We start from the raw sequence: 18882 nt of genomic DNA on the forward strand, positions 1-18882 counted from the left end.
ACCCACACGGTCATTCAACAACAGCAGAAGTATTATTCCTACTCCATACATTCACTCTATATCCACATCTACTCAAAACACCACTAAAATTAAAGACCATTCCTGTTCCAAAGTGAAGAGTGAGAAGCCTGGAGACAGTAACAGCAGCATTATTCTAACAAGCTCGCTTCACTCCTTTCTTCAATATAAAGCTGCACCTCAAACACAGAAGGATGCCTCTCTTATTGAATGTGCCTTTTATGCAAGTGAGAAAGCGCCCTGAGAGGGCAGTTACTTGAAATCCAGGGATAAAAGCAGCAATTTAGGAAAAGGCTTCAGCTTTTACAAAGTGAACACCAGAAGGCCTGTGCCCCTTTTCAGTTCTAGGTACCACATTCATTCACTGCCGGCAGCTCCAGCACAGCTCCAAGGTCATAGTGAGAAAAAGAAAAATCACAGCTGAACTGACTGAAAGGGAATACTTCATTCCCATTCTTCTACCATCACAGCTGCTCAGGCACGATTTCATGATTGTTGCATCCCTAATGAAGCCACATAGGTCTTTCTGTGAGATCAAATCATTTAACTTTTCTGGGGAGACCAATGTTCTGTCACAGCACCTGGAAATATCCAGGCTGAAAAGAGTTGAGCAGAGCAACAGCATATTTTTGCAAGTTGCATGAAAGCAGAACTCTGTTCAGCATCACAGCACTGTAAATAGAGCTGGACCTGCAGCAACCTGGCTAACCTTCCTATGTGATCTTAAACTTTGGTTACTTATCATGTCCAGTTCTACAGAAGCTGACAGCACCCCCACAGGTCCTGCTCGGGTGCGTGCAGCTCCTCACACGTGTGTAGGGTTGGACTCCTGTACAGGAGAATTCCTAAACAGGGAATAGGAATCTTTGTCCTATTTCCGTGATTTCACAGAAGCTCAGTGTGCAAAAGACTTCTCAGCTATTTTTTCCTTGGGAACTACAGGAAGTTGGTGTATTGCTTGCAAGTTTTGAGAATATCCAAATCCAGTCATAACAGGAAGCTAATGCAATACACAATACCAACCAGAAGACCATAAATCGGACATCCGTTGGAGCCTAATGCCCCAGCTGATGCCAAAGCACCTCAGATGTTAATTTATCCACTTAACTTAAAGTATTTTTGGCCTGATTATGTTTACCGGTAGCACAAAGGGAAACAATTAAAATAGGTTATTTATGGGGAGAAGAGGAAAGCCAGAGTGGAGAGGGCCTGAACTGAGAAGTCCACAGAAGTTTGGCTGCGGATTGAAGCCTGGAGGGTTGTTAATATTTGCTTTGTGAGATCCAGATAAGTAACATTTGGGGAGACACGACTGGGAATAAATATGCAAAACTAAAGAACACCATTTGCAAGAACTTATTTGAAACATGAGCTAACCAAAACCAGAATTTGTAACAGTAATTATGTTCCATTTCAGAGAAACTGAATGACAGCCAAGCGAATGCAACATCAAACAAAATATTAAGAGAAACTTCCCACTTGTTTTTCAAAGGAAGAGGAGAATCAGTCTTCACAGACACTTCTCAGATATGACTACACATTACAAGGGTAACAACAGATATTTCAGTGCCACCATCACACACACTGCGTACATTATCAACCTGCTGTGCCGTCAGACCATGGAGCCAGCTGGAACAGGCAGGTAGGGAAGAACTACACTGCTCTTGGAAAAAGGAAAAGGCTCCTTTTTGCTTGTAGGGAAGGCCAGAAGCAGCAAATACCAAAACCTTTCTGCTGACCCAGTTCTGTCAGGCTGTTCTCCTGCCTCCTGCTAACAACTGGTCACAGGCAATTTCCCATTGTGCCACCCCTGACAATGCTCACGCAGGAGACCAACGTTTCCAACTGGGTCAGCATTTTTGCAATGCCTTATCTCCACAGAGCCTCCATGCCGTCTCCTTTTCCTGATGGCAATCAGGGATTTGTCACACTGAGCCTTAGCACCTCCAGACAGAGCTGCTAGCTGCTGCCCCGGCACGGCTTCTCGGGCGGTATGCAAACAGCCACAGCGCCTTTGGCTCAGAGCATCCATGCTGCAGTGCCACCTGCCAGCGCTCCGACCAGAGACTGCAAAGACATGAAAGCAAGAAGGCACCAGCCAAGCCCGGCTCCCTGCACCAGCCTGAAGGTTCCCCTCCCTACTCACGCTTTGAGAACCACACACATTTGACTGAACTCCTTCCTGAAGGCGCCCACAGGCTGAGCACACCACACTTCTTCCCCAGCCTGCTAGGAAGGCTTCATGACTCGGAGCATTATTTCGAGTCTGTCCAGTTACAACTGCTGATTAACCAGATAGCTCTTACCTATGAGATTAACACACAGCATTAAAAGAAACTTCTCCTTGTGTCCCTACTTACACGCAGCTAACAGATTGCCTCTGTTTTATTTCGAATACGAATATTTCAGATATTTGTATGTCGGATATCCTAGTCAGCCTTTCATCTAATGGCATGGGGCTGCTTCTCCAGAGCCTCCTCCTCAATGCACTCAGTTTCTGAGTCACTTCTTTATCTCTTTCAGTTCTGAAGCCCTTAAATCCTTTATGGAGGGACAATGGTGGTGAGCCTTGAAGTTCACAGTGCCTTGCTCAATGTGGTCAACACAGACAACCTTCCTGCCCCGTTCTCCAGGGCCCCTTTATGACCCCAGGATAAACGTTTGTCCTTCCCAAGGGCATCACAGTAGGACTTCCACTCAAACACTTCTCCATTACACACATGGATCCTCCCCGAGCCAGAACCACAGCTGCAGTCACAGCCCAGAATGGACACAGGCAATGTGTGACCCCAATCCATGGGACCACTTGGTGCTCATAGTTCATTGCTCTTACAGCACCACAGGATGATATACTTCTCATGTCAGAAGGCAACTGGTCCAGATTCCAATTAGTTCAGGATTCTGGAATCACATCAACGCTACAGAAAACCTATTAGAAACATCCAATGTACAAGAAGTGGTCTTTAAAAGAATAATAATTATTAAAAAATTTTAAAAATCAACAAGACCATACGTGGATGTACCTAAGTAATTCTGGACATTTATTATGGTTCTTTGAACAATGAATCACAGGAGGAAGTCTGTTTTCCACAACAGCAGCTCCTGTAAAAGCCACTGTGGTGAAGTCTCAGAACCACGCACACAAACAACCCCTCCTAAATGCTGCTGGCTGTCAAAGCGTGCTCACCACACAGCTACCTCCCAAGAAGAGCACCAGCACTCAGTGGCAGCTGCTTGAAAAAGTCTGGAGATTGGAACATATTTAAAACCAATCTTGAGAGTCAGCTTTTTATTCTTTCTGTTTTTTATTGGAAAGTGAAAGTAGATGAAGCCAGCACTCCTTTTCTGTAGGGAATTAACCATCTTCCAATGAAAAAAATACACATCTGTATACAGATATGCCTGTGGTTTGACAGGTAACATTCTAACCGTGTGCAAACAGGTTTTTCAATCACTCAAGTGCACAAGAGAATTTTTGAAGACAAATACCTTCCTTCCTCCCCTCAGTCCCAGTGTTTTTGGCAACCTACCCTCTTGTGTTTTGACATCTGCAAGGCTGCATTCCTCTTGCTCAGCTTCAGTGCTCTGTTTAATGTTCTCTACTTCCAGCCAAAAGCTCTCCATTGGCAAGTTGTCTACCCTGGTAGTCATGTCCTCTGACAATGGGGAAGCCAAAGAGCTCTTCTGAGGAAGCTGGTTCATTTTGCAAGGACAATTTCTGGTACTGAGAGAAGAAGAGATAAGGAAGAGAGATTAAGATACATGTGATTCAGGTAGGCATTTACAATACAACCATCTTCGTTGTTAAATGGCTGCAGCCAAACAGAGGTAAGTGCTAGACTTCTTTTTTTAGTGTTTGGCAATAACAGACAAGGTTGAGATCAAATCCTCCAGAGGAGGGGAGACACCTACTGCCCCATCCCACAGGAGGACACGGTGACAGCACAAGTTTTCCTGTGCTGCCCTTCCAGCAGCCCGAGATACCACCTACCATTCTGAGCCCTACAGGCTTGCACAGACATTCTGCACTCACAGCCAAGGCGCTTCCAGCTTCACACACACACGCTCTGCTTATCAGGTGAGTCTGACAGCTCCCAGCCTCAGCACAGCAACCTCGGGAGGCTCGTCCTCCGTATGCAAAAGTGGACACAGCTCCATACACTGCAGTTCAGCACATGCAATAAACAGCTCAGAAGTTTGAGGCCCTTTTTTCCTGCCCAGACCAGATTTTTCAGCTACAAAGCAGTAGAAGAGTCCTCAGAAACACAAAGGTACAGCATTTTCTTATTGTCCTGCTGATTAATTCATGGCCAGCCAAAGTCCCAGACTGGGACTCAGCCATGCTTTCAGCCTCTCTGTAGGAAGTTGTGAGTTTCTCATTATTTAATAAAATAATGCCCCTCCTAAAACAAATTTTAATTCTCTTCAAAGAGCTGTAACTCATTTAAATCCTGCTGTACAGCTTTTTAACAGACAAGGGAAAAAAAAAAAGGAAAGGATAAGCACACCCTGCTTATGTAAACCCTCTATGGTTCAACTTACGATACACAGTTCAAGAAATTGCACACTACAGCAATGCTGGCTGGTTTGAAAAATGTTGCCAGGAGTACCTATGAACAGCCACAGCCACCAAACAGATCAGAACTGCTTTTCTTTTTTTTTCTTTTTTCAGATCAGAACTGCTGGATGCCTACCTGTGCGACCTGCTGTAGGGAACCTGCTTTGGCAGGGGGGTTGGACTTGATGATCTCTGGAGGTCCCTTCCAACCCCTACAATTCTGTGATTCTGTGATTCAATTGCATGGCAGAAGAACAGATCAAGCCTTATGCCTTGAAAAACCATGATGACAACACCACCACCCCAATCAATTTCCCCTCCCAGCTCAAGAAGGACCAAGAAAATTACTGGTGGCAAAATACCTGGAAAGTTTAAGTTCCCTTTGTGCTGGAAAGCCATTACCAGCAGTTCTGCTACTAAATTATAAGAAGCATTTCAAGTCTTAAAATACTAACTTTGAAGACCTGACAACTGGACGGCACATGCTGTAGGATACTCTGTGCTTCTGGATACACGTGTGGTTGCATACTGTGCCTACATTTTTCTTACAAGCATGTAAGCAGCCTTTCTCTTCTAAAGGTCAAACCAAAAGCGATAACCATCACTGTAGGAACATCTGGAGCCAGCAACAGCACTGAGAACACAACTAAGAAGTCTGCTGTTTGTTTTACAGGGACACAAAAGTTAAAGATTGAAAAGAGCACTTAGATCACACAGCCCAGCTCTGATGATGGCAGAGGTGCCCCATCTGCTTATTATCCATCCCCGTCTTTTTTCCCTCTCACTCCTGGGTGTCCAAATAACAGCCTTGCAGCTGAGATTCCACTCCACAGCCTGGCAGTGCACATCAATGTTCCAACCAAGATTTTTATTTCTTTTTAACTCTCATAGCTCACAACCATTTTTCACAGTTCTAATACAGCTACCATCCCAAATAATGATTTTCCCTTTCAAGTTTTCAAGATAAGTGAATTGTATCCATTAGGATAAGGAGTTTGGAGATGTTACACTTAAGATTAGGAATCAAAATTTTAGATCACTTGGCTTGTATTAACTCTTCATCTTTAATACTCCCCTGTGTCTCCTTGCGTAGCTGACAGCCTTCCCTGTAGAGGATCAGGTTTAAACAAAGTCACCTTGCCACCATCAAAAAGCCCATCTCAATGTAACATTGCCATGATATCCCATTAGAATGTTGTTACATGGCAGCCAAGAGAAATCACCACTTGCAACATGACATTAGGAGAAGGATTTTTGATCGTATCAAGGAACCTGGTTTTGGCCAGCATCAATACCAGAAGCACCATGGCAGCCAAATTTGCACTGAAGAGCAGTCTCTCGGGGCATAACACTGAGCAGGCTAAGGAACTGTCTCACAGGTTGGCCTAATTGTTCTGCTAAAGGCATTTAGCAGGCACATAACTACTCTTCTTGTCATAAGATGCTGCACTACGCCATAGTGGGTGTGACCTTACAGATCTAAGTAGCTGCATCTAGTGCCTTGCCTCCATGCTCAGCCCATTTAGAGCAGGCTCATCTAGCATCCCAGAGATCTCCATGGTTTCAGGCCAAAGCAGAACTGACATCTAGGTTGGCACAACCTGCCTGAGAACCAAGCAGCAGCTCGCATCAAGTGCCTGCTCAGCAGGAAGCCTGCAGCACACGTAGCTATGGCAGTGCCTTCCCTGCACCTGCCACAGGTCTGCCTGGGAAAAAAACAAACAAAAAAATCTACCAGCACTGTAAGCCATGTTGGGCATGGCTTAACCAAGGCTTTGACTGAGTGGAGTCACACAGTAAAGCATTAGGACAGATCCATGGTGTATGTCTGAGAAGGGTCTCAGCATCCTTACAGCACAAATCATCAGGCAATACTTTTGCCACCCACCAGCTATTTCTGATCTGCCAGCACTTTCTGTCCATATCAGTACAATGTAATACTCATCCAAGGACAGTTTTGTTAGACCACAGCGAGTTGCTGTAAGCACTCCTGTCCTCGCCATCCTGTGCTTCTCTACCATCCACTGTTAACTTCCTTCCTTCTACTGCTGGGAATTCACATCACCTGGCAGTTCCTGCACACAGAAGCTCCCCTGCTAACCACATGCTGCACCTCTTGTAGGAGAGCCATATCTGAACTACCTGTAGGTTGAATAATCCAAAAGCCATCTTAACTTTTTTCTCAACATCCCTGTGGAGTGATGCACTGAATCTATTTCACCAACGTGCAGGATGCTGATCTCACAAAGCAGCTCTACACAGCATTACCAGAATCCAAAACCCAGCTCTACACACCCTAAGCTAACACTATCGTTCCAGTCTTAAAGAGCAACATAAAGTCAGGCCTTGAAATTTAGAAAATGCCTTATTTACTGGCCTATGTTTTTTTTTTCCTGAACATGCTGCTTTACAAATGCAGCCAGCCAAGAGGAAGGTTCATTTGAGATTCAGTGCACCTAAGAGATTGTTCTTCCTCATTGCATTCCCAAGTCAATGGAGGGCAATCTGTGACGTATAAGCATAGCAACAGTTTAGATTTAAAGTGTAGATTGTTGGCTTAAAAGGTTAATCGCTCAGTTGCAACTGGGCAAAGAGTAAGTGGAATAATCAAGTTCATTCAGATGCACTGCAAATGCAAAAAAGAAAAAAGCTTAACATTACGAAGTTTTAAAAATTAACCCAGGAAAAAATGAACTGGGTAGAAGGATCCAGCTAAGGGCACCCATAAAGGAACAGCTCTGGGAGGACCGACCATCCCAGTGCAATACCCTGCTCTTGCTGGAGGCACTCATCGCAGCGGGGCTCCGAATTCATTCATCACCTAACACCCCACCCCTGATTTAACAATATTACCAGCAGTTATGGGACATGAATCTAGACTGGCACTGAGCTCTTATGGTACGTTTTCTCATTTCTCCTACAAACCCAAATTTGTGACATTCGGAATATCGGTAGCCCTTAATAAAGGCCAACTGAGCTCACCAGTCCTGGACTACAATGCGAAATTTCAGAGTAGGTTTTGATCTGTGCCTAGATACTGTCAACACACGGCAAATATACTGTAAACACTCATGCAACTCTTGGACCTCTTGAATCTCAAAATAAAATAAACACTGTTGCTATGCATTTGCTCATTCCAGGGTTGAATCACGCCCATCAGAGACCTTTTCTAAGATCTGTGGCTGCCTAGGCTACTTTACTGACTGCTCAGCCTCCTTCCCTCACCGAAATGCCTCCAAGCAGACGAACAAATACAGAAGGTTCTTTCTAAGTATTTCACGCAAAGCAGAAGGTGACAAAGTGGAATTCCTTTCATATTGTTTCCAGAAAAAGCTTGGGTGAAAAAAAGGCAACGTGGACTGGATTAAGTTTATACAAGGCACACAAGCACCAAGTTTTAAGGACATTTCCAAAGATTTGGAGTACAAACAAAGACACACATGAAACAAAGAAACAGATGGAAGGAGTCTGAATTAATCTCAAGAGCAAGTCAGAAACAGCACACCAAGTCACACCAATGCACTTCAGATCCCTGGCACCAAACACAAACTCTTCTGAAAGGAAAAAAAGTGAGAAATTATTTTATCAACTGTTGCAATACTTCGACAGATAAAGAAACTGAGTTGGAGAACAAAAATACATTAACATCAGAAAACACGCACATCTTACCAGTTCTCAAATTACTGCAAGGTCAAAAACAATCAAGGAGCACAAGATTGAAGGAAACAAAACAAAACCAGAAAGTATGCACGTGCAGGAAAAAGCCCCTCTTTAATTTGCTTGCAAGTTGCTGAGCAAGCAGTTTAAATCCAGCTGAAGAACTCGGAAGGTCAGACCATCACAGTTCACAGTGTGACAGATTTTCTTGTTTAAAGCCAAGTAGGATAAAGGTATTAAGAAACAACACACAGGAGCATGTGAAATAGAACAAAATCCACAAGTCTTACCGACCGGTATACTTTGATCTTACTTAAAGAACTGAAAGGTTAAATCTCGGTCTTTCTTTCAAATACATAAATATTGATACGATAGCAGAACCTGGCTGAAAGATATCAGTGTATTTGCCAAAAGCTCAGATGAAGCATGCACAATTAGCTATGCCATTCAGAATTACAATTTCCAGTTAGCAAATACAACACGAGAGATGTCTGGTGGGCATAAGCTCCATAACTTTTCTACAAACAGAAGAAAATCAGTTCAGAAGTCACACAAAGGTTGCAAATCTTTAAAGTCCAACTCTAAAGACTGATTCTCATCCTTTCAATCCCCCAGGCTCTGTAGGCAGTTCTCCAGCACAAGCTGCCAACTTGCTCCATCCCCATCCATCCATGGAGTGGAAGAGCAACAATGGAGTGCTATTCAAGCTTCTTAGAGCAGACCAGAAAAGTAAAGACAGACTAATTATCAAATTACTGTGGCAAAGATGAACAGAAAGTTACCCAATAAACACCCAGCATGCTTTACTTTCACTAGCTTAACTAAGCTAAGGCTTAGAAGAACCAGAATCAAAGTAGACTGCCACTGCTGGCGTATCTTTGTGCAACTCTGCCCATGGGGGATTTGCTCATACAGCTGTCACTACACACAGCCCATCTCAGAGGTACCCCCACACAAAGCCACAGCGCCCAGCCTGCTTTGTGCTGCTGCCAAACCCCACCTGTGTTTGTACTAAGGCCTTTTAGAAGGACTTCCTATCCAAGGGCTGACATACTTGAAGGTATCTACAGCGCAAGTGAGAATAGTTAAGATGTCACTATTACAATTTACTAATAAGATTACAGCTTGTTTTCAGTAACACAGCAATCAGTTCATCAAGATCTGCCATTATGCAAGCAGTTCTGGGAGCAGTGTCACTTAAGGTTGTTTTGAAGAAGCCTGTTCTGCAAGCGATAACGAGGACATGCCGGACGGCTCTGCATACGTGGAGGAGTCACTGAGAGCAGGTCCAGCTTTCCCCCACCACAACAACAACACAGCCACTCCCCAGCTCCTGTCCGGACATCCCAAGTGATACCAGAGAGACAAAACAATGATTATCTGCCCAGCAGTGAAGGAACTGACATCCTTCAGGTCTGGGCCTTTTGTGCAAGGCACTGCTTTAGCACAGCATCCTCAGCACGCCTTGTGCTGGGCTTCAGCTCTTGAGATAACATCCAACACAGCACTGCAAGTTTCAAATAAAGCACAGGTTGCAATTTATCTGAAAATAAGCACTTAAAAACAAAGAAACTCCATCTCAACACACACACCCCAGCCCTCAATCTGAAACAGGCTCATCTCCACTCTCCCGGGTAGGTGTCTAAATAAGCAAGCCAAGGAAGAGCAAAATTTGCCTGTAATTACAGATTTGCCTGGAGGTCTCTCAGCCCAAAACTGAGAGCAGAACAAACATGGGATTGATAAGCCCATGCAGATACAGACAAATCAAAAATACCTAAAGCCACGTTTAGTTCAGTCTATTATCTGGGTGCCTGCTGCATCATGTTCAGATTTGCCTTGGCCTCAGAAGCCACAAGCCATGCCCTCAGTTTTTTGTCTCCCCATAAGGTCTTATAATGGCCCACTGCTCACTTTCCCTGCCCCACCAAGGTGCCCCAAATAGGAAAGGATCTGATTGCATGGACATCCTGCTGATAGAAAGGGGCACAGGCAGAACAACAGCTAGCAGCACTGCAGTGTTCAATGCCATTTTGGACTGATCTGTTGTACATTCATGTGAAATTCGTTAACTAAGAGGCTACTCATGCCCATTGGTGATTTGTCTGTCACATCCCTGCAGTGCCAGGGACTTCAGCAAGGCTGCAATGAGTCACTGCCTCCCAGTTACCAAAACCATCTTCAAAACACGTGTCTGCTACCTTACATCAGATGAGATGCACTTCCTTTACTTCTGTCACCCGTGACTTTAAGCAAGATGCTCAACCTGTACACCTCAGCTTCCCACGATCAGGGAAGAGCAGGATGGTGGCCAAGTAGCTTTCAGAGCATGTCTGGATCCTTTATAAACAACATTCTCGATTTGTTTTTGAGATTACTCACTCAAACAAGGAGTTTTTACAAAAGCACAGATTTACCTAAACATCTTACAACTGCATTAATGTTGAACTTCTTCTCATGATATAGCCTATCCTAAGCAGTGGTGCCTACACTAGAGCAAAGAACAAGCAATGATAGTGTGCTGTTCCAATATTTGGAAACAGGCAAGGGACTACAAAAAGGAGACAAGAGTAAGATGAACAGAACGAGGGGGGTTGAGAATCGAGCTACCCTTTGTCCATAAGAGATCTAGGGGTGCTGGAACTTGGGAAAACCAGATACAAAGCCCTCACTTGGATTTCTCACAGGAGTTATAATGCATACGATGAACTGCTCGGCTATTACACTGCCATGAAAAGGCTCCACTCGCTGATGACCTATAAATAGCACTTAAATGGAGGCCAAGTAGTGAGAGGAAGAAACGCTGCCTGTGCAGAAAGCAAACCTGCCAAGAACAGCAGCCAAGCTGGGAGCGGATCTGCAGCAGCTGCTGAGGGCAGGGAACCCCCCACGGCAGCAGCAAGCTGGGCACTGCCTGCAAAGCCTGCACCCACACTGTGCTATGCTGGAGCACCAGGAACACTCAGATGGGGAATGCTGGGGCAGCAGCTGCCTTTTGTCAGGAGATCTTTGGGGATGTGACAACACTGTTCTCTGAATGGGAAGGCAGTGAGCATCCCACAGTGACTGCTACCGAAATAGTCGTTAAAGGCAATTAATCAGACCACAAGGATGCTCCGTGCACCATTTCACAACCACCTCGTCGTGCAGGCATATGTCACATCTGTGCCACTGCAGGAGTGTGGCTAAGCTTGGGACGTATCTCACTTGCTGTTAGTGCTGGATGAACGGATGCAAAGTGCCACTGGTTAGAAGCTAAATGTCCTGGTCAAATCTAGTGAGCAAATGGGGTGTTCCACTGTTGCATCTCCTCAGATCTGACCGCAGAGGTACTCTGGCACCAGTTCACACACACTGGAACAAATCCAGCTTGGTTGGCATAAAACTGAAGTTGTTACAGGAGAAAGAAACCCTGGAATAGTCTTCAAGTGTAAGCCTAGTTCTTTTACGCGTAGATACATTTAAGTAACTTATTATGTTATTGCTACGTCATTCCCCTCAACATTAATTATTATTTTTCTTAATCACAAACTTTGCCCAGGATCTTTTCAAGCCACCCTTTCTTGCTCCTACACACACAGCCAAAACAGGCCAGGAAAAGTGAGAAGCCAGAGAGGGACTCAGAGGAGGGTGCAGCAGCTGCATTCATACAAAACCAACACGCGTCCATTAGTGCAGCAGAGAGACATTCGGAAACTTGGCACAATTTTTAAGCCGATGCAAACAGACTTCAGATGCAGTCTTAAAGCCGATGTCCAGTAAGCACAGAGAGAAGGGAGTTTGTAAAGTGAAGTCATTCCGTTTGCAGTTGTACCTCTCAGCACACAAGTTTCACAGACTGTTTGTAATTAAGCAGTTCTGACCTTCCAACTGCTCTTTAAGTCACCAGAAAGGCTTCAAAGCACACATGTTGCTACGGCACCTTCACTGCCACCTCAGAAGACGCACACGATGCTCACTGCAGCCCCTGCATCACCACCCCCAACACAAACACACTCCTGCAGCTCCCAGCCCCACTTTGCTGCACTGGCACCAATGGACAAAATTATCAGGTTTATACAAAACAGGAAAATTCAGTACGTTCGATTTTCACAATTAAGGCAATTGAAGCACAGTTTAAGAGAAAATATCACAACCCGATTGCATCTGGAAATCTACCTCCTTTCCATCTCCCCTGCCACAGGTCTCTGCCCTTACCTCCCCCCTGCCTTCTGGACGCAGTGAACACGCACAGAGCCGTGCCCCAGCCCAAAGCCCCTACCTGCAGGAGCAGCATGCCGGCGGCATCGGCTGCAGCACCACCTGGGGCCGCGGGATGCGGGTCCTGGCAAACCCTGAGCCCCTCTTGCCGAGCTTGTCCATGTTCGGTGGGAAGGGGGAGGCGGTCAGCCCATCCGCACCGCACCAAGCGCCGCTGCCGAGCCAAGGAGCCCGCAACCAACTGCCAAGGGCTGCTCCTCGTCACCGGGCAGGTGTGCAGCTGATTGGGTACCAGCACACGTCCTCTCCTCCCTCCCCATCCGCCCTCCCCAGAATGGAGCAGGAGTCACCGTAAATACACCTGGGACTTCAAGGCAGCCCTGCCAGGGCTGAGTTCCCTGCCTGGAACACAGCTGAAGGACGAGGCACAAGGCCAGCGTTCAGCACTCGGCAGGACTGGAGAACAGCAAGAAGCAATTCCAAACCTGCATCCAAGCTAAAGCTTGCTCGATAATCACTGAGTCTCAGCTCTGCGAAAAAGTAACTCCCACAGGCAGTGCTGGGGAGGAGTTGTTGGTGTATTTGCTCCTCAAAATCTTACTTCTCTGGAGACAGGAGAAAAACCAAAGCATCCGGCAGGGAATGGGGAGAGAAGGAGGCAGCAAAGCAAAACAAAACACACTGAGCAACCAACAACCACAAAAAAGAGCAGTTATTAGAAAAGCAAATCCAGCATACCCTGCCATCGTTTGGCACTGAGTAAGACAGTTTTATGGAAGGCACTGGTATTGAAAGAGCAGCATAAACCCATGACACCTACAGAAAGCATTCTGTAAGATCCAGATTCTTCTTTAGCACCTCACCAACAAGCAGTATGCGAGCAAGCAAAGGGTTAAGAAAAGCACACCTCCATCTCTCTGCTGTAACTAATAGGTCTCATCCTCTCTCTGCTACTCCCATTCTCGCCACCAAATCTCTGCTCACAGTATTCCTGTAACTTCCCTTTCCTTTAACATTTACTCTTCTCCATCCTGAAGTCCAAGTTACAAATAAGTCATTTGTTTAAATTTTCCTTAACGAAGGCATGCAAAGTTTCTCTGGCACAGGTAATAACTGCACTTGTTTCCAATGCTCCGGTAAGACTGGATCTATGGGTCAGCCTGCTTTGCCTGCGATGGCTTAAAAGGGAAGCAACAGCTATTTTGGAGACAATACCTCATGAAAGCATGCAAAGAAGCAATCTCAGTTTCTTCCTACCCATTAATACAGCCCTTCTCCCGGCCACGGCATTAGCTTAGCCATGGAACCCTACCTTGCAAGCATGCACCCTATTCGTCCCACAAGTAACACAACCCAACTGCCCGAAATCCCATCAGATCCACCCCGTCCCTTCAGACAGACTCGTTTTAGGGGAGGATTATCCCAGACAGCTGAGCTACTCCAGCAGTTCCACAGTCCTTGCATTTACATTCTATCTCACATTCCTAATGAGTATCATCAGGGATCAGGTTCACAGTAGCTTCCCTATGTATAGCCCAAACCAAGATAAACAACTGAATACATCAGCCTGGAAGAGTCTCAGCTTGTGAAATCCACACTTACAAAGAAAGCCCATCCATGAGCTTTCACAGTAGCTCTGAATATACATAGGCAGCATGTTATCAGAACACCTCCAACACTAAAGACCTTACTGACATACTAAAAGCCTTCAAAGCTGTTCTCATGCTTTCAGTCAAGTACATGAGACAAGAGCTGCTGTAGAGCCACACCTGGCAGAAGCATAAGGCACTGTATATACATCAAAATAGACATATTCTGTTGGACACTGTCTTCTGAGTGAAGAAAAGCGTTCGAACAATGCTCTCAGATATATGGTTTAACTCTTATATTTATTTATTTCCCTCTATACAGTCAGGAGTTGGAGATGATGATCCTCAGGGGTCCCTTCCAACTCAGATAATTCATGATTCCACATGACCCCACAGATGGCCCAGCTTTTGAGAGACAAGAGATCAAGCAGCAGCAAAGCCAGAAACATTTGAGAGCACGTTTGGCTCCAGAAGGCTTCACACCTTGCCCTAAAACAAGCAGCTATGTTTCAGGTTGTTCCTTCTTGGTTACACAAAAGCTGCCACGTCTGGATGTAGATGGGCACAACAGCCCATAACTGCCTTTCTTTTATCCCTTAGCCATTTTTCTTCTTGTCCCATTTCCTTTGCTAACTCCATCCAGTTGCTTTGATTTTTCCTTAGGTTTTCAGACAGACTGAGACAGTCACAAGGATGAGTTAGCTGCACAGTCACAGGTTCCTAAAGCAACAGCAATAATTCAGCCAGGCTTGTTGCAAGGCAAGGCAGAAATTAAAGGATTCAAAATGAAAACAGAATTTTTTAGTAGTACATTTAATTACTCATATAAGCCAGTAAGCAAGCATTACAGAAAATACAAGGCTAATTGGATAATGAGGTGCATGCAACAGCAGTTCTCCACTTGGAGCCTTGTGCATATTTACACCAGCCTGGTTATTTGTGACATTTCAGGGGAATAATCATCAAGTTCGTTTCCCGGTTTGAGAGGACAGGACGAGGAATTGAACAGAAAGGCACAGCGAGTCTCTAACTGAGGACTCAATCAGGATAAATATCCCAACTCCGGTTTTGAGGTTCAATTCACCAGGAGAGACCTCCACTAGAGATGAGCCATGCCAACAGGGACCAGCTCATCTTACTCAGATTCAGAGACAAAGAGGCATGCCAGCACTCCCAGCACTCGCTTTGTTCTCATGAATCACTGGTACCAGCCCAGCACTGCCAACGTCACGGCTTTAGCGCATGAGTTATTCCTGAAGGTATCTATGGATCCTGCCAAACCTACGTGTCTTGACTTGCTCAGGAAGCCTGATTTATTTATTTTATTTCAGGACCAAAAAGGAGAGGGTAAAATAACCCCCCACATTTTTAGACAGCCAGGAATTTCAGCTGGGCAAAACACGCGATGTCTGGAGACCCAAAGGCTCCGGGTCCTTCTGCCATCCCAGGGACTGTCAGTGCACCAGCACACAGCCCCAGCAGAGCTCGGTGGCAGTGGGTTGGATGGAGCACAGTGGCCAGGCCCTGCATTCAGCTCCTTGAGGAAGCATTTCATTTGCCAGGCATCCCCAAAGTGATTTGTTAGCTAGAAAATCAAATGCAAGAGAATGGCACTGCAATCTGGAGTAGAGTGCAGAATTTGAATGTAGCTCAAACCCCCTTCCATTCCAACTCTTTTTTTCCTCTAGAAAGGTTCATTTCTAAGGAATACTGAATATTAAAAAAGCTCAAAAGTAATTTGCACCCCCTCCACTCCATCACAGACCAAGAAAATACTCAAACAGCATTACCTACCCATCACGTGGAGCCATTAAGATTAACAGATTACAGCTTCTGGAGTCACCAAGGCAGTGAGATTACCCAGGCCCCAGCTTGCTCCCAGTCTGCCATAGAAGCAGCACCCAGGCCATGGCCCGGGGCACAGCACAATGCAACAGGCACACAGGCTCTCTGCTCTGCCCTGCAAGACCCAACTGGCACCTCCTGGCTCAACAGCCAGCAAGAAACAGCAGCTCTCAGGTCCTTCAGTGCAAGACTCAATTTGTCACGCTATTGGGAAGAAACTCCAGCTCCCCCAGGTGTGTCTGTACCAATCCAGCAAGAATGGAGGCAAAGCACCACGTGCAGCATCACCCATTGACCCTCCCTGCCCTGCATGGTGAGGATGGCTCAGACCCGACAGCATACAGGTCAGACCCTGCTTAAAACAGAACACGAGCTCTGTGTCAGAGCACATAATCTGCTTTACTGTGCCTAGGAGTTGTAACAGAGGATTAGGATGTTGGGTGGTGGGTAAACAGCACCAACAGATGAATCCTAAGCAGAGATTGTAGGCACGCAAATGGTTTTTAATCTCATGTTAAAAAATAAAAAATTCAAAGGAAAAAAAAACATTTAAATGGTGCATAATAATTTACTTGTGAGAAACTGAAACACTGAAGCATAAAAAAAAATAAGATTCACTGCAAACACCAAAACCCAAATGATTATTTGCATGCAGCTTACTGCCTTGCCCTGAGGCTCGTGGCCACTGGACGAAGGCAAAAGGCAAACAGAAGGCAGTGCCTTGTTGTCTGCTTGGTGCTGCTGTGGCTTGGGGGAAAGAAGGAAAAGATCCAGTGCTGTTTATGCGTATGTATATTTAGATCAGTGAACTGCAAAGTGGTTTAAACCTAATTACTACCGTAAATGTAATTTAAACCACCCAAAACCTTTCCACTGCTCAAGGAAGAGCTGTGACAATGGAAGGAAGTGCTAAGACACAACAGCTATTCTTAATAGAAAAAAAACACTTACTCTGATGAATAACCAAGACCTACTTACCGACATACATTGAACATCTTTCTGCCTTCTGGGCATTTTCAACTGGATAAAATTAGAAACCACAGCGGATTTCTGAGGATGACCTTGTTTATCTCCCTATTCAAACACACGCCTGAACACTTGCTGGTGCCAGGTCTTGCCAAAACCACGTCTTTCTTGTGGGATGCTGAAGGCAGAAAAGTGACATGCAGTACAGTCCTGGACTAATGACCACCTGGCTCTTGTTCACTTCCTCTAAACACAGGGACCTGCAGTCACTGCAACCAGCTGACAGAGTGCCACGCACCATGTGTAAGGTGTGATGGAGGGAGGCAGGAGGGGCAGAGGATCAGCTGGGACCTTGCTGGCTGCAATGAATCACCACAGCAAATGGCAGCCCAGCCGGGTCAGCCCAGCTCTCAGGGACTGGATTCCCACGGCAGAGCTCGCCCAGCACTGTCGTCATCTCTGGCAGAGGCTGCAGTGTGAGCACGTTGCACCTCCTTTATTTTCACTGAAAAAGAAGAGGGAAGAGCTCAAATTCCAAAGTGTCCATCCCTAGCCATTTCACAAACCTCATTTTGATTTCTGAAAGTAGGATTTCCCTTTCCCTTTGGGTAAATGGATGGGGCAATAGCTACAAATAGCTCATTTCTGATACTCCTCCTATCCGCAGCTGCTGCCCCAGTTCCCAGTCCAGAGGTGTGATGCACTGGGCCGTCACCCTGTTTGTTTCCTCACCATAATCACAGGCAGTGGGATGGGCTCCACGGGCTGAACTCACCATGAGTCAGTGTGTTTTTGGGCATCCCACAGAAGTTACTGCCCAAAAAATGCCAAGCATCCACTCTCTTAGAAAAGAAGTCATGCACATGGCTCCATGATCAGCACAAATGCATTAGAGCTACCAAGGTTATGAGACAGCTGAACAGCAGCTACTGATAGCTTGGCTCAGATAAGCAAGAGTTTCAGCAAGGACAGCAAGACAGTGGGAGAAATAATACGGGAGTGATACCATCATAGCTACACAGCTACGGTGGTTAGACTAAAAGCAAAACTCTATAGGTCCAAGCCTGGACAAAATACAAATGAAGTTTAGCAAGTTATGTCTTTTCTGTGTGTGTGTGTGTGTGTGTGGTTTTGTTGGCTCCTTACTTTTTTGAGGGGGTGGAAGAGTATTTAGTTTAGTATTTTAAACACATTACATCTGCTCAGATGTTTTACATTAGGTGAGGCTAGCTGAAACTATTTCATACACTACATTGGAATCCATCCTGTCTTACTGCAATTTGTCTTGTTGGATGATTTTAATAAAAACTAGATCTACTTACCTAGGTATTCCAAACTGTTTCAAGATCTAAAGATCTAGAGAAAAAAAGCCCCCACAAAGGTTTTTCCACAGGAAGGATACAGAAATACCAAGCATTTTGTTGGGAATTAAACACCCCTTTGCTCATTTGTGGGTCTCCCTCCAAAGAGCCAACAATGCAGTCAGGTTTCTGTCTCCTGAGATGCAGTGGGGCTGGAAACCTGCACCACCCTGAGCCATCCACCTTCTCCCCATTGGTTTGGGAACCTCTCCCAGTGCAGAGACATAAGAGCTGGTCCCTGCATTTGCAGAACAAGCGACTGCCAGCTCTGCCGAGGGCAGTGAGGACACAGCAATATGGCTCTTTCAAAGGGAGCAGCATTTTTACTGGTCCTTCTTACTCAGTTATCTCCAAAATAAGATTTAATACAGCCTAGGAGCAGATGTTTTTAATTGGTAGACAATAGTAAGGGCCGATTACTCTACTCATCAGCAACAGTTGTGTTTGTACTTAGAAGTGCCATCATCATTTATCCTAACAGGCTTCTGTTCTACTTTATCATCCCTTCAACAGATCCCTAGGAGAAATTCAAACTTTTCTGCATGGAGAGATCAGAAGCATCCCGTGATTTATATTTATGGCCATCCTCCTTGACTGCCCTCTAGAAGAGAGCTGGGACAGAAACAGAACTGGCATGCTTCTTTAGAAATAGAGAAGTTAAAAAAATAATGGCAGCTGTTACCATTTG

The 18882-nt window shown here is 45.4% G+C and overlaps 1 protein-coding gene across 5 annotated transcripts in view; it reads right to left on the reverse strand.

Annotated features, from left to right (window-relative positions):
• Positions 1–18882, reverse strand: part of ARHGAP40 (Rho GTPase activating protein 40) — a 39122-nt gene that overhangs the window by 12703 nt on the left and 7537 nt on the right. For 2 of the 5 annotated variants that reach the window (XM_052683411.1, XM_052683410.1), the window contains exon 2: positions 3549–3742. In XM_052683411.1, the coding sequence (XP_052539371.1) occupies positions 3549–3720 (172 nt within the window). In that variant the 5' untranslated portion in view covers positions 3721–3742. Of the gene's footprint in view, positions 1–3548; positions 3743–12494; positions 13024–17131; positions 17232–18882 lie in introns of those variants that run through there. The other 3 variants (XM_052683412.1, XM_052683409.1, XM_052683408.1) reach the window with 3 other exon arrangements.

This window comes from Tympanuchus pallidicinctus, unplaced genomic scaffold (assembly GCF_026119805.1).
Source record: "Tympanuchus pallidicinctus isolate F22 unplaced genomic scaffold, pur_lepc_1.0 scaffold20, whole genome shotgun sequence".
Lineage (NCBI taxonomy): Eukaryota > Metazoa > Chordata > Aves > Galliformes > Phasianidae > Tympanuchus > Tympanuchus pallidicinctus.